Here is a 16,418-nt window from a genome sequence, read left to right on the forward strand (position 1 = left end):
AGACATCTTTATTATATCAGAGAGTAAGTATACCTTTCTTTCTTTTCTCTGGATGGAAACACTATCTCTATTTTCCAAAACTGAAAGCAAGCCTGTCTTTTGCTTTGGAAGAAAATGATATCTCAGCTTTTTTTTTTTTTTAATTCCAGCATAGTCAATGTACAGTGTTATATTAGTTTCAGGCATACAACATAGTGATTCAGCAGTTCTGTACATTACTCAGTGCTCATCGTGATGTGTACTCTTAATCCCCTTCACCTAGTTCACCCATTCCTCCACCAACCTCCCCTCTGGTAACCACCAATTCATTCTCTACATTTGAATTTTTTTTTCTTTGTTCATTTGTTTTGTTTCTTAAATTACACATTTGAGGAACTTACATACTGTCTTCCACAGTGGCCGTATCAGTTTACATTCCCACCAACAGTGCACAAGGATTCTTTTTTCTACACATTCTCTCCAACACTTGTTGTTTCTTGTGTTTTTGATTTAGCCATTCTGACAGGTGTGCAGTGTGCTTTTGGCCTTTTTTGTTTGTTTTTATTTCTAGGTTTATTCACTTATTTTGAGAGAGAGAGAGAGAGAGAAAGAACACAGAAGGGGCAGAGAGAGGAGAGAGACAGAATCCCAAAAGAGCCTCCACACTGTCAGCACAGAGCCTAATGAGAGGCTTGAACTCATGAACCCATGAGATCATGACCTGAGCTAAAATCAAGAGTCAGACACTTAACCAACTGAGCCACCCAGGCACCCTGCCTTTTGGTTTTGTTTTGGTTTGTTTTCAAAAATTTTTGAAAATGGTTATTATGAGGGGGAGAGACAGAGAGAGAGAGAGAGAGAGAGAGAGAGAGAATCCCAAGCAGGCTACGTGCTGTCAGCTCAGAGGCCGATGTGGGGCTCAATCCCACTAACCACAAGATCATGACCTGAGTCGAAATCAAGTCGGATACTCAACCGACTGAGTCACCTAGGCGGGCCCTGCCTTTTTGTTTTTAAACAAACAGACATTCTTGAGAAGACAGTCTCGAACTAGAGGGTGGTTAGTGTCTCTGCTTGTAGCAAGTGCAAAAAGCATGAGAGGCACATGGACAATTATCTTTCAACTCTTCTTTGAATAATTCTTTTCTTCCCCAATAAAACAAGAGGGTTCTTCCACTTATGATAGCCAATGATTTTTAGAAAGAAATTATTTGTATGAGTTTAAGAGTCTGTATGAAGTTGGCAGTGAGAGATGCTGAGCATTTGACAGTTTTTAAAAGCATGGAATTGAAGAATGAATGCACATAATGCATTATACAACTAGAAAAATTTTATCATCCCTATAACAAATTCTCAGTAGCACCTAAGCTATTACAGGCATGTCCTGCAGACAACATTTCTGGTTAATATTTTCTTAAGAGAATACCTCTTGGTGTTAGTTAACCAAATTCCAAACACTTATACAATGTGTATATACCCCAGTGCAACATTTTTTAGCCAAAGCTTATATAAGAAAATTTTATATATGCATTCCCAAATCTCAATATAATTCGTTTACTAAAATTACAAGTGGGCTAAACCTTGTTACATTCCAAACACAGTGGATAGAAGATCAGGATCATGTACTCTGTGAAAAGAACCTGATGGTTAACAAAAGGCACACAAGTCACAGATGTTGCTGGTGCAAAGAGAGACATTGTATGTCATATCATACAAATAAAAGTTTTAAACAATACATTTATTGTCCTCCTCCTACCACATGCACATTTTATAATTTAACAAACATGAAACATTTCAGCATAATTTATAATGGTTAATGTTCAATTCAATAGTTGTACTACAATTTTTAAAACTTACCTGGTTTGTTGAATGTTTATATTATTTTTAATTTTATTTTAGAAGATAGGAATAAATACTTCATGAATGTTTGTAATGATATTTCATTTTTTTAAGACAGTACTTATTTCTGGGAAAATATTTGGCAGCAAAGAACTGTTTATGAATTTCCTGCATTGTTAAGGAATCACTAAGAAGCCACTTGGTTTATAGACTTTGAATATGGATACCAAGTGGCCTTGTTGGAGTTCCAGGTAAAAATTATAATTTTTAATACATCCTTAGGAGAACATTGGTGTCCAGTCTAAACCTGATTTGAGAGAAAAGTTTTCAAAAGATTTAGTAAGTTACAATATCACAAATTTTTCCAAGTGTCCTCTTAATTCTCCATTTTTTTCATTGTTCTGATAAGAGGGCAGTATTTTGATTATATCTCTACCAGATGACTTATTCACCTCTCTAAAATATATAGCATCACCAGCCTCGGTTTGAAAAATCATGTCATCTGAACTTTAAGTGCCAGTGGGTTCAAGAGAGGCTAAGAATAATCATAGCAAATTTACATAACTATTTGGGCAAAGGAAAGTATAAAGTAGCATTCACAATGTAAGTTGGCAAAGATAACTGAAAAGGTACAACTGAAGGTATGATAAAAATTTAAGAGTGATATTTTATGACAAGAAAAATGACACTTGAGCCCTGACTGAACTGAGCTCAAAGTTTACCTTACTTTTAGATATTTCAGTTAGGTGATCTAATACATACCTTTACCTTTACTTTTTGAGCCAAATTATGATGGGATCTTTACCTGCAGCTACAATTGTCCTATCTTGTACCATGGGATTCTCCAACTGGAAGAACATAATCTGGCCCCCAGAGTTCCTCTCCAAAGGAGGAACTCAAACTAAAATAGGAATTGGCATACACACTGTCACTGTGAAATTTTCTAACCCATTTTTTATGACTTTAACCAGGACAGAAGATCAAGACCCATGGTGTTGCACATCATAAATTAATTTAAAATGATGAAAAAGTGTTTCCACCAAAAAATGCTAAATGGGCATTTATTCAAAGCAGTCTATCTTTGAAAAGCAAAAGAAATTTACCAAATAATTATTTTTTTTTAAAAAATGACACTGTCCATCCACATGTCCATTCATCTATCTGTTTGAGAAGCAATAACTTTTTCTAGCAATGTTGTAAAATTCTTTGCTCATAGAGAAAATTTTGCCAGTGGTTCTTGTGTGACAACTTCTTTTCCAGATTAGGGTACTAGCCAAATATACTTTTTTATATAATAGAAAGATGTAGCTATGGAGGGGTGGTGTTAGATGGGAGGCAGATTTGTGGTCTTGATATATACAGATACTTGACAAACCTCGGTCTTGCCTTCATTCAGTTAGAGGGAATTTCTTCAAAAAAAAACATAACGTTTTATTCAAAAAATATTTTTAAAAACCATATCAGATGTTAAAGTCATCCCAACTCCAGTCCTGACTGAGGTCAGAATGTTTTAAGGGCAAAAACCAAAGGACCTAGTAGTGCCTTTTTTGCCCTTTAAGGACAGGGCAACACATAGTTCAGTGGACCGGTGCCAGCTGACCAAGACAAGGAAGTATAGAATTTGAAAGTTATCAGTAAATTGTAAAATAATTTGACAGATCACTTATATGTCTGTCAAAACTACTAACAAAAAAATTAGGTCTGCATTTTGATTGTTTTATATATTTAATTTTTAAAAATTATTTGTTCATAGTCTATATTACAGATATTGATGAAGCTTATTCATTTTCCTTCACTCTGATAGTTTAGGAACACTATCCTAACATTGTATGAACCTCTAGACTGATGTGTCATACTATCAGAGACCTGGCCTGGGGGGACTTTGTGGGTAAGAGACTGTGTGGGAGGGCAGTGTGCACAACCCAAATCCTACATGAGCAATGCTGAAACACCTTATCACAAATGTGCTGCTACGGATGCATATTTAGTTATTTATCTAGGAACAAGGGTGAAATTGGGCAAGGAGAAATCTACAAAGACTCCTCCCTGAACCATTTCAGAGTTTTTCTATGAGACTAAAGCACACAAAAGAGGCAATTGCAGAACAAATTTCTTATTTTTTTATTCTCCCTGTTGAAACTCAAGTTATAGAAGAGTTTGAAATGAGGCTGAAGAGAAAGGAAGGTCAAATGAGGTGGTCAAGTTTGAAGGCATGGGAGGCTGTCCCCTTCCAGGGTGGGTTGTCATACTTGGTTCTGTGTCCATGATGAGCTGCCTGCAAACTCAGGCTCCTGACGTCCCACCAGACCTAGTCCTTGAACTTGCAGATATAAGGTAGCATCGCACCGCAGTTATAATCTCTCCATTTCAGATATCCTAGAGAGACAGAGGAGCTCAGGTAGATGTGGCTGGTGCAGCTCATGAACCCAAGGTACAGGCAGCCCAGATTCTGGCGTAGGATTCACAGCCTCTCCCTCATCCTCAGCAGTGTCCTACTCCAGGGGAATGGGACTCAAAGAAAGGAGAGATGAGAAGGGGTGGGAGAAGATAAACCAACCCTACATTTTCTTGCTCAAGGGGATTCTCTGACGGTCACACTGAGAAATAGGGAAAAAGGATGGAGAGGTCTGGCAGAAAGGAGCTCCTCTGTTGCTTACCTGTGCTTGCTGACAGACTCCCACAGTAGCCGGGGTTTGGGTTAGTGGAGGGGTGTCTCTCCCAGGCAAGGTAATTCAGCACATCCGTGCTACTCCACTCCCATCCACCTGCATTGGGCTCATAGCCCTAGAGAGGATGGAGTCTAGTGAGGTTGAATGGCCATTAAAGGGCTCCTTGCAGGAACCCCTCCCCAGCATCATGGAATTTGGTCTGCTCCTCTAGATGCTGCCTGGGAGCCAAAGCTCTCCTCTGGGAGACTCCTCCTAACTCCTTGCTCTTATTGACAACTCCTGAAGCCCATAAACACAAAGACCAATAGACCCATTCAGAGTAACCTCTCACTGAGTGATGCATATGTGATTAGCTTCTGAACCTCAAAGACAGTGTCTGTTCCATAGAGCAAAAATGGATCCTCTCTTCATTTAGGAATCACTCGGCACAATATGTGTAGACTCTGTGAAGCTCAGAGAACTGAATTACATGGCCTCACATGCAAATTAAGAAGCAGACTAACTTCAGCAGAGTCAAGAGACTTCCACAGAACTCAGCTGTTCAGCTGGCCACAAGGTCCTCCCTTTTCTCCTAATATCCTCCTGGATCTCTGAGCTCCAAGGCTCTCTGGGGCATTTACTGGGCAGACACAGGGGACAGGGAGTGGGCTCGGGTGGCAATAGCAGCTTGAGAGGTTATAGAGAGAAGATGTATTCATACCTCTGTGGGATCATGGAGCCCCATCCAGATGTTTGAGTAAGTGTTCGCACTGTTCTGTACTAGGGAGGCCACAAAGGATGCCTCAGCCCCACTGAGCACAGACACAAGGTGTCCCGAGGGTCTCTTCTGGCAGGCCATCTGTGTGGGGAAGGGAGAGACTCAGGGGAGGCCTGAGACATCACTGGGAGACGGGCAGTGCAGAGGTAGGGGAGAAGAGGTATGTATGCAAAAGATGAGGATGCTCACCGTCACCCCCAAGGAACTCTGGGGAGTGGGAACCCCCCCCCCCCACCGCCAGGTCTCTAGTGTACTTGCCCTTAAAACCTCGACCTGCAAATCCAAGTACTCACATCTGCATTCATCCAGGATTTTGGTGTCATAAACAAGGCATAGCAGTGGGAGGCATAGGCCTTGGAGCCTTTGGGACACGTGATCCGTGGAGTGGGCACTTCCTTTGGCGAGTCTTCACCTAGGATGGAAGGACACAAAAGAGAGAGAAGAGGTGAATAGGAGACTGGGGATCAGGGTGGGAGGTGACCTAAAGGAACGTCTATGGGGTCGGTGCTTGGGGAAGTGATGCCAAAGTCCTGACTGCCTCTCACCACTGCCAACACTTTCAGGATTTCTTGTTCTTGAACCAGCCCCACTAAATGAGGAAACCTCTCCTTTCTTTTCATCTTTCCCATTCACAGTCCAACCCTTCCCTGCTCTAGGATACACATTCTTGCCCTGGGTCCTCATTTTCCTTCCCCTTATTTTATTTCTGTCCCTTCACACTTTCCTCTTTCTCCTACCAACATAAATGAGAGTGCACTGACAAGAAGCAAAGGACCTCCTTGCAGTGCTAGTGGACCACTGTGATGCCTGCCACCCCTGGTTACCCTGAAGGATGGTGTGGTGATGGACGAGTCACAGGCCATTTCATGGTGTGGGGATATATGTCACCAGTACCACGAGAGTCTTCCTTCTCCTCTTGGCCCTGAGCATTCGCAAGGACCCAGTGTCAGAGGCAGAGAAATCTCACCTTGGACCTGAGACAGCAACATCAGGCAGGAGAACAGCATCCAGGACATGCTGGGGAGGTCCGTGTGAGGCCGCATCATGTCTGTGACCTGAGGAAGCAATCAGATTTCACTAAGAGAAGTGTGATCAGAGAGAGGACATATAGAGATCCTTGTCTTTCCTTTGTTAGTCCCCTAGGAATAAGTTCATCTTGGTGACATCCATCCCCTTGTATAGCTCTGGAAAGAACTAGAAAATCTGTACATGCTCCCCATGAGACCTCCCAAGCCTGCCTGTGCTGAGTCTCAGAGCTCCTGTATCTGACAGAGATCCTCCTGTAGCTTCCCCCAAATATGTACAGTATAGCTCTTGCCATGGTCTCATCTTCTGTCAGCCTCCACTCACCTGTCTTGCAGGGATTTGCAGTGGTTTGTCATGTCAGAGAAGACTGTGATTTTATAAGAAAATTGGAAGGAGGGGCACTCAAATGAATTACAGGAATGTGGAGGGGACAGGGGTCATGGGAGGGGCTTCTATTTGTTCAAGGAAATTGCCACCACATGGAGGAGTCTCTTCCCAGCAAAGCCTGGGAATTGCCACAGATACTGCCTCTTTCCAGTTAGCAGGCCAGCACTTTTCCCAACAATAAGTGACATTTGGTCTTTCCCTGTCTCTTCCTTGTTATGGACTGGTTACAAATTGTGGCACTGGAAAATGGAGTCGTTCTTCTGGTGGATATCTCAAGGACTCTCTTTGGCATAAATATGTATTTCTTTCTATTTTGTATAATATAATTAATATAACTAATTATAATTTCATGATAAGTGGAGGTGAGTATGGGAATTACAGGTGAGGGCATAGAAGGAACTGAAACTAATAGGACAGATCGTTTCAGGGTTTCCTCTTAAACTCGGTGGCGAATTTTAATGAAAATTCAGAATCATCTGATGACTCAATAGGTAACCCAAGATATTAAGGAAAATGAGATGATTAAACTTGTCTTGCCAGTCTCCTGAGCGATGGAGCTTACCTGATGGATACTCATTATGTGATAGATTAAGAAGAAATGGAAATTAAAGCATAAGGAGGACTAGAGTAAGATGAAGAGCCAAAGGAAGAAAGCATGAGGCTTAAAGAAGGGTCAGAGCAGCAATTGGTTGAAATTGTAGATATCGTCCTACATTGCCGGTAAGTTAGAGGTGTGGCATCAAGATGCTCACTGCCCTGGGCTGCTAACAACCTCCTTGCAAGGCTATTGTTCGGCTTTAGATTAAAAGACATTTATTTCTGTTACATTCTTACTGGGAGAGGGGCCAGCTTCCTGTGGGGGTACTGAGAAAAGTTCCTCAGACAGGTTTACTTTCTGAGTTTGCAATTTTGCCACAGTGAAAAACATGTGGCTCATATGATGTGTTTCAGGGGCGTTTTGGCCAGTCCTAGACAAAGTTAGGCTGGGAGTGTCTACAAACCCTTTTTTATACTATATTTTTATAGGCAAGCTTGTGTGTAGATGTCTATGGTAGAGCTTTGTGATGAGGTCATGCAGTTAAGTTCATCATTGATTCATCTCCTCAGAATCCAAACTCAGTGGATCCCACAAATGATCTAATAAGAAATATAGCCAACAGATTCTTTTGTTAAAACGGGAAAAAATTATTACTTTACAAACATATACAAAAATATGTAAATGCAATCCTATGACTAACAGTGAGAGCTCAGTGGAAATTGAAGTTTAAAAGTATAAAAATAGTATATCATAAAATATGATAGTTAAGATGATTAGGAAATTAATCTTGCTACATCAAAAGAATTACTTGAGGAGAAGTTAATAATGACAATTAACAAATCTGGAATGGACTGTGGTCCTGAATTCCTGAAAAATTCAGTGTAATGGAGCAAAGAATCCATTAAATTTTTTTTTTAATGTTTACTTATTTCTGAGACAGAGAGCGACAGAGCATGAGTTGGGGAGGGGCAGAGAGAGAGGGAGACACACAATCAGAAGCAGGCTCCAGGCTCTGAGATGTCAGCACTGAGCCCAACACGGGGCTCAAACTCACAGACCGTGAGATCATGACCTGAGCCAAAGTCTGATGCCTAACCGACTGAGCCACCCAGGCGCCCCACAAAGAATCCATTTTAAATTAAAATAACCTGGGGCGCCTGGGTGGCGCAGTCGGTTAAGCGTCCGACTTCAGCCAGGTCACGATCTCGCGGTCCGTGAGTTCGAGCCCCGCGTCAGGCTCTGGGCTGATGGCTCAGAGCCTGGAGCCTGTTTCCGATTCTGTGTCTCCCTTTGTCTCTGCCCCACCCCCGTTCATGCTCTGTCTCTCTCTGTCCCAAAAATAAATAAACGTTGAAAAAAAAATTAAAAAAATAAAATAAAATAAATAAATTAAAAGAACCTAAAGAGATATAGCAACCTGATTGAGTGAGTAAATTTTAATTGGATCTTGATTAATAAAGTAAGTCATTTCAGGGACAACTGTGAAATGTAAATATGGACTGATATTTGATAATCCTAGAATTTTAAATTCTCTTTCTTGTGATAATGGTATTATAGTCAGTAGATTTCCTTATACTTCTGATATTTATAGTGAGGTATTTAGAGGTGAAATGTCATGATATCCACAACTTATTTTCAAATTATTAAAGAAAATGTCTGTGTGTGGGGTGGAGAAGAGGTCAAGGAATGATAAATAAAGCAAATATATTACAATATGGTAACAATTACCAAATCTAAGTGTAAGGTGTAATGGTATTATAATATTCTTTCAATTTTTTCCATATGTCTAAAATTTTCCAAACAAAAGTTATAGGGGCACCTGGGTGGCTCAGTTGGCTGAGTATCCAACTCTTCATTTCAGCTGACGATCATGAGATTGAGCCCCGCATTGGGCTCTGAGCTGAGTGTGGAGCATGCTTGAGATTCTCTCTTTCCCTCTCTCTCTGCCCCTCCCCAGCTTATGCATTCTCTCTGTCTCTCTCAAAATAAATAAACTTCAAAAAAATAAGCAGGTATAGTTTAACTTACATGTTCACTATCAATAATAACACGTATGCATTTTTCTCATCATTACCATAAACTATAAATAGCATATATAGAGCAATATTCATGTAGAATCATATGTACTCTACACATTAAAAATAAATTTTACAAATTCAAATGAAATACTAAAGTATTATAAATAAATAATATTTAACAGCTATGTAAACAATTAAATAAAAACAAGAAAAAGCAATGAGGTAATTGATATTCTATGTCCAACCAGATAAAAATTGTATCTTCAGAGTTAAAAAGAGTGACCATCAGATACCATCTTTCAAAGCAGAGTTTAAATAGTTGTGAAAATGGAAAACCTCTGAGTCCTTCACTTATCTATAGGAGAAGGAATTATATGTGGCTCTCTAAAATTTCTCTTCTTTTCAAACTGTGCTTGGTTTACTGTCCTCCTGAATCTTCCCTGTTGCCAGCTAGAAGGCAGTTAAATTCAGATACTCCTATGAGAAGTTATTAAAACTCAGTTTTGTTTTTATTTTAATTCAAATAATGTTATATTATAATAAACCTTGAGGCTATAATATCCCTAACTGCAATATAAGACTTTGGTTTCTAATGACAGCTCACTAAACTCAGTAAAAGTTAGTTGTTATTGTTTTATTTGTAATTGTTCTTCCAAACAATCCTCATTAACCAGGCACTGAGAAGTTTGCTTAAATGCTATCTTTAAGGGAGCTGGTCTTAGGTTATTTACAGTCCACTTCCTGGTGGTGGGAGAGGAATCCTTACTCTTGGAATAGCCAAGATTGAGCTTTAAGAAGTTTCCTTTGCCAAAAGATATGATGTCCAGGTTGTACTTCTTATCTCTATTAACTTCCAAGTCCAACAATATTTGCAGATAAGCCTTTGTATGGTTATTCCTAGAATTTATACAAGGGGAAAATGACCACTTTGAGGAAATCTAGTATGTTTCTCCCAAGGATGGTGAAATGTGAAGGGTTCCTGGAATAGCCTTGAAGTATATTTTATTGGAGATTTATCACTAAAGCACACCCAGTTGGGATATATTAACCAAATACCCAAGATGCGACTTTGGTCCTTTCACCTTATCCTAAGCCTGTCAGAAAAAAATGGGAACAACAAAAAAAAAAAATGAGGTGCCATACACTTTGTGAAACAAGGCAGGCTGACAAACCTCAAAGTCCCTGAGGCCAATGAGGGAAGTTATCAGAGCCCTGGAGAGTTGATACCATAGCTGCTGACATCTGGTTAATTATATGCAAGTAATGAACAGTAACTATTTTTATCACCTGTGCAGTTATTGGGGGCAATAAAGCTCTTATCAGGAAACTGTCAATTTTCGTTTGGTTTCAGCGCCTCACATTGGCCTTAGAACAATTCCCTGTTGCGTATCATGTTAGTTCTTCCAATATATTTGAGTGTTTGATAAAGGCTATTTTTTGTTACTTAATTGTCTTTTAGGATAAACTAGTCATAATACAAAATGTTCTTCATTTGGGAAAAAAGTGAGATTATATTTCCAGCTGGTCACCATCATTTATAATCAGTTTGTTGCTGGAAACTCTGCAGATCTGAAATGCATTTCCAGAGTTTGTATTTCTTTTGGCAGCAAATAAAAATAAAAATCAGAAATGCTTTCATAGCTGTGCTGCTTTTCTTTTTATTATGCATTGTTTTTATGATACAGAAAAAATTAATAAACATGTATGTATTCACCATCTAGAATGAACAGCAATTATATCTTGCCATTTTCACATCTTTATTTTTTTAAGAAATAAAGAAGTAAACAAGAAGTAATGAAGAAATAACCTAGTAGCTATTTCATACTTCTTACCTAATTTTTACTCCTTCTCCATTATGAATTTTCTAATCATTCTTCCAATTTATATTTTTGAGCATTTGTTGAACATAGATATATCACTCTATGTAGTATTATCTTATATTTCTAGATTAACATATATGTGTCATATTTCATATAACATTCTACAATTTTTTTGTTCATTTGACCTTAGGTTTTAAAATCTATTTTGAGATAAATAGTCTAATTCTTTGATTTTAAATGCAATGTAGTATTTACTCATCTAAGTATTTCAAAAGTATGTATCCTTTCTTCTATTGGTGGAAATTTACCACTTTTCACTGATTTTAAGATTTGTAATTTACCTAAACCATTTTAAAATCTCTAAAATCGGGGGTTGCGTGGGTGGCTCATTCCATTAAGTGTCTGACTTCGGCTCAGGTTGTGATCTCTCACCGTTGGTGAGTTCGAGCCCCATGTCAGACTCTGTGCTGACAGCTCAGAGCCTGGAGCCTGCTTTGGATTCTGTGTCTCCCTCCCTCACTCAGCCTCTCCCCGGCTTGTACTCTGTCTCTGTCTCAAAAATAATGAACATTAAAAAAAATTTGTTTCTAATGTCTAAAATCTAAATGCAGTGGTAATAATGACAAACATGGTCTTCATCTTTGCTGTGTAGGAAAGTGGTTAGCAAACTTCTGTAAAGGACCAGATAGTAAATAGTCTGGGCTCTGTGGGGCATTCTGTCTCTGAACTCTGCCATTATAGCATGAAAGCAGCCAAAGGCAATATGCAAATGATGGACATGTTTGTGTTCTAGTTGAACATTAATTATTAACACTGAAGTTTGAATTTCATATCATTTCTATGTGTCACACAGTGTTAGTTTCAGGTGTACAACACACTGATTCAACAATTCTATGTATTACTCAGTGCTCACCATGATAACTGTAGATACCATCTGTCACCATACAACATTATTACAATATCAAAATACTCTTCTTTTGATTATTTTCCAACCATTTAAAAATGTAAGAAAATTCTTTGCTTATAGGCCATATAAAAACAGGCAATAAACCAGATTTGTACCACCGACTACTTTGCTGTCAACTGGGACATAAAAAATTAGAAGTAAAATAATCAAATAGTAGTATAACTAATCAATTATTTATAATATAGTAAGATCCCTGAAGAATTAGTATAAAGATTTTGATAGCATAAAGCAGGAGGGGTGTGACCTGATCTTAGCAGACAGTTAACAAGTTGGTGTGATTCCAAAAGGCACTGGTTTTGATAATTTTTGTTCCAATTGTAAAAGAAACAGATGTTTAATCATGAACCCAGTCTAATCAAAAGAGCTCAGAAAAACACATCCATTTCAAATGTACTTTTTCCAAATAGTTATAGTAAATTAAGTTCAATGAAAGCATCATTTGTGGAAAAAAAGCAGTATAAGAAAAAAGGTTGGTCTCAGATACTCTTCTCCAAAGTAACATTACCAATTCAAAAAACTTTAAATTCCAACTGAAGATTGTGTTCAAGAAACTAGAATATGCAGGTCCAAGTTCTCCATCCAAAATCCATTTCCAGATTAGAGGTCCACAGTCAGCATCTATGACCAAAGTGAAGTCTAGGTCCTGGTCCAAAGGCCGGTCCAAAGTCCATATCTACCTAAGGACAAACACCATCCCCAAGGTTGTATTCCTAGGTATATTTCCACTCTGGATCTTGTCCAGACACAAGGTCCAGGTCTAATAGCTGGTCTGAGATCTAGGTCAAATTCATTTTTGATTTACAGTCAATATTCAGGTCTAGATAAAAGTTCTAAGATCATGGTAAAGTTCTAGAGTCCAGTTTCACATCTGTGTTTAGAAATGAAGTCCAGGGGCACCTAGGTGGCTCAGTCAGTTAAGCATCTGACTTCGGCTTAGGTCATAATCTTGGGGTTTGTGACTTTGAGCCCCGTGTTGGGCTCTGTGCTGACAGCTCAGAGCCCAAAGCCTGATTTGGATTCTGTGTCTCCCTCTGTCTTTCTCCCCCCTCCCCACTCACACTCTGTCTCTCTCTCAAAAATAAATAAATATTCTTAATAAAAACCCTTGAGAAAGTCGGGATAGAAGGAACATACTTAAAGATCATAAAAGCTATTTATGAAAAGCCCACAGCTAACATCATCCTCAACGGGGAAAAACTGAGAGCTTTTTCCCTGAGATCAGGAACACGACAGGGATGCCCACTCTCACCGCTGCTGTTTAACATAGTGCTGGAAGTGCTAGCATCAGCAATCAGACAACAAAAGGAAATCAAAGGCATCCAAATTGGCAAAGATGAATTCAAGCTTTCCCTTTTTGCAGATGACATGATATTATACATGGAAAATCCGATAGACTCCACCAAAAGTCTGCTAGAACTGATACAGGAATTCAGCAAAGTTGCAGGATACAAAATCAATGTACAGAAATCAGTTGCATTCTTATACACTAACAATGAAGCAACAGAAAGACAAATAAAGAAACTGATCCCATTCACATTGCACCAAGAAGCATAAAATACCAAGGAATAAATCTAAACAAAGATGTAAAGGATCTGTATGCTGAAAACTATAGAAAGCTTATGAAGGTAATTGAAGAAGATTTAAAGAAATGGAAAGACATTCCCTGCTCATGGATTGGAAGAATAAATATTGTCAAAATGTCAATACTACCCAAAGCTATCTACACATTCAATGCAATCCCAATCAAAATTGCACCAGCATTCTTCTCGAAACTAGAACAAGCAATCCTAAAATTCATATGGAACCACAAAAGGCCCCGTATAGCCAAAGGAATTTTGAAGAAGAAGACCAAAGCAGGAGGCATCACAATTCCAGACTTTAGCCTCTACTACAAAGCTGTCATCATCAAGACAGCATGGTATTGGCACAAAAACAGACACATAGACCAATGGAATAAAATAGAAACCCCAGAACTAGACCCACAAATGTATGGCCAACTAATCTTTGACAAAGCAGGAAAGAACATCCAATGGAAAAAAGACAGTCCTTTAACAAATGGTGCTGGGAGAACTGGACAGCAACATGCAGAAGGTTGAAACTAGACCACTTTCTCACACCATTCACAAAAATAAACTCAAAATAGATAAAGGACCTGAATGTGAGACAGGAAACCATGAAAACCTTAGAGGAGAAAGCAGGAAAAGACCTCTCTGACCTCGGCCATAGCAATCTCTTACTCGACACATCCCCAAAGGCAAGGGAATTAAAAGCAAAAGTGAATTACTGGGACCTTATGAAGATTAAAAGCTTCTGCACAGCAAAGGAAACAACCAACAAAACTAAAAGGCAACCAACGGAATGGGAAAAGATATTCGCAAATGACATATCGGACAAAGGGCTAGTATCCAAAATCTATAAAGAGCTCACCAAACTCCACACCCGAAAAACAAATAACCCAGTGAAGAAATGGGCAGAAAACATGAACAGACACTTCTCTAAAGAAGACATCCGGATGGCCAACAGGCACATGAAAAGATGTTCAACGTCGCTCCTTCTCAGGGAAATACAAATCAAAACCACACTCAGGTATCACCTCACGCCAGTCAGAGTGGCCAAAATGAACAACTCAGGAGACTATAGATGCTGGAGAGGATGTGGAGAAACGGGAACCCTCTTGCACTGTTGGTGGGAATGCAAAGTGGTGCAGCCGCTCTGGAAAGCAGTGTGGAGGTTCCTCAGAAAATTAAAAATAGACCTACCCTATGACCCAGCAATAGCACTGCTAGGAATTTATCCAAGGGATACAGGAGTACTGATGCATAGGGGCACTTGTACCCCAATGTTTATAGCAGCACTGTCAACAATAGCCAAATTATGGAAAGAGCCTAAATGTCCATCAACTGATGAATGGATAAAGAAATTGTGGTTTATATACACAATGGAATACTACGTGGCAATGAGGAAAAATGAAATATGGCCTTTTGTAGCAATGTGGATGGAACTGGAGAGTGTGATGCTAAGTGAAATAAGCCATACAGAGAAAGACAGATACCATATGGTTTCACTCTTATGTGGATCCTGAGAAACTTAACAGGAACCCATGGGGGAGGGGAAGGAAAAAAAAAAAGAGGTTAGAATGGGAGAGAGCCAAAGCATAAGAGACTGTTAAAAACTGAGAACAAACTGAGGGTTGATGGGGGGTGGGAGGGAGGGGAGGGTTGTTGATGGATATTGAGGAGGGCACCTTTTGGGTTGAGCACTGGGTGTTGTATGGAAACCAATTTGACAATAAATTTCATATATTAAAAAAAAATAAAATAAAATAAAATAAAACAAATAAGTAAATATAAAAAAATTAAAAAAAAAAGAAAGAAATGAATTCCAGGTCCAAGTTCTAGGTCCAAGGTCATGTCCAGGTCCAGACTAAGTCTCGAGTCTGAGATTAGATGTCTAGATCAATGTCAAGGACAAACTCACAAGTCCATGACTATGGAGCATGATTAAGGTCAGATTCAATGTTCTGCACAAATTCAGGTCCTAGTTTTAGGTCTCCTGTCTCATTCCAGTGTATAAGTCTAGAGAATAGGTTCACATTAATGTCTAATATGTGAGATCCAGGTCTTGGTCTAAAGTCTAAGTTTGAAATTATGGAAATTTCAGGTAAAAGGTACAATGTCAAGTTCCAGTCCATATTCAGTACAGGCTTATGGTTCATTCCTATAGTCCAGATCCAGTGTACATGTCCTAAGTCAGTCCTATGTTTGTGGCTGGAGTCTTGGTCCAAGGTTTAGGTCTACATGCACACTTAATGTCAATCTCAACTTTCAGGTCATTCCAGGTTCCACGATTTTCCGACCTCTCCTCCCCAACAGCATCTCTGTCTTTTTTATAACATCTGTCAATTCCTCTAGATTTTGTCCTCCCTTTTCCTCCTTCCACCCAAATCTAAAATTTGTTGGTCCTCCATAATTTTTCCTCCTATTCTTTTATTCCTCTCTTCCAACACCTGCTAATTCTCCCCCAGTATTTTCTCCTATTCTTTTCCTTCTCTTGTCTTATGACACTTGCTAAATCTCCAGTATTTTCATAAGCTTTATGAGAACAGGAATGAGAACATTCCTCTCAATTTCACTTTCCTGTTATTGGTGGTTTTTGTCTCTGTACAGTGGCTGCTTACGATAAGATTGATAATTGTACCTGGAATGAAGGATCTTATGTGAACAAGGTCCCTGCATTCTGACAAAGATTTACCCTTTAAGTGAAGAGCAGTGATAGTTGCATGCCTATAGTGCAAACAAATACCATCCATGTTCAGGATTTTAATACTTAATGAAGCCTAATATGTTGGTCCTATGTATAATTAGTGAACATGTTTCCCCTGCTATTCTCATCTATCTGGCTATTTGGTTTATGAATAT

The 16,418-nt window shown here is 39.1% G+C and overlaps 1 protein-coding gene across 1 annotated transcript; it reads right to left on the reverse strand.

The window, feature by feature from the left end:
* Positions 1–3,915: 3,915 nt before the first annotated feature.
* Positions 3,916–6,647, reverse strand: LOC122497081 (lithostathine-like). Its single transcript, XM_043603824.1, has 6 exons — positions 6,595–6,647; positions 6,212–6,299; positions 5,538–5,656; positions 5,188–5,325; positions 4,476–4,602; positions 3,916–4,194 (listed from the first exon to the last, which is right to left on the reverse strand). The coding sequence occupies exons 2-6, from the start codon at positions 6,288–6,290 to the stop codon at positions 4,127–4,129; spliced, it is 531 nt and encodes a 176-aa protein (XP_043459759.1). The 5' UTR covers positions 6,291–6,299; positions 6,595–6,647; the 3' UTR covers positions 3,916–4,126.
* Positions 6,648–16,418: the final 9,771 nt, after the last annotated feature.

The sequence above is a fragment of the Prionailurus bengalensis genome, chromosome A3 (genome assembly GCF_016509475.1).
Source record: "Prionailurus bengalensis isolate Pbe53 chromosome A3, Fcat_Pben_1.1_paternal_pri, whole genome shotgun sequence".
Taxonomy (NCBI): Eukaryota; Metazoa; Chordata; class Mammalia; order Carnivora; family Felidae; genus Prionailurus; species Prionailurus bengalensis.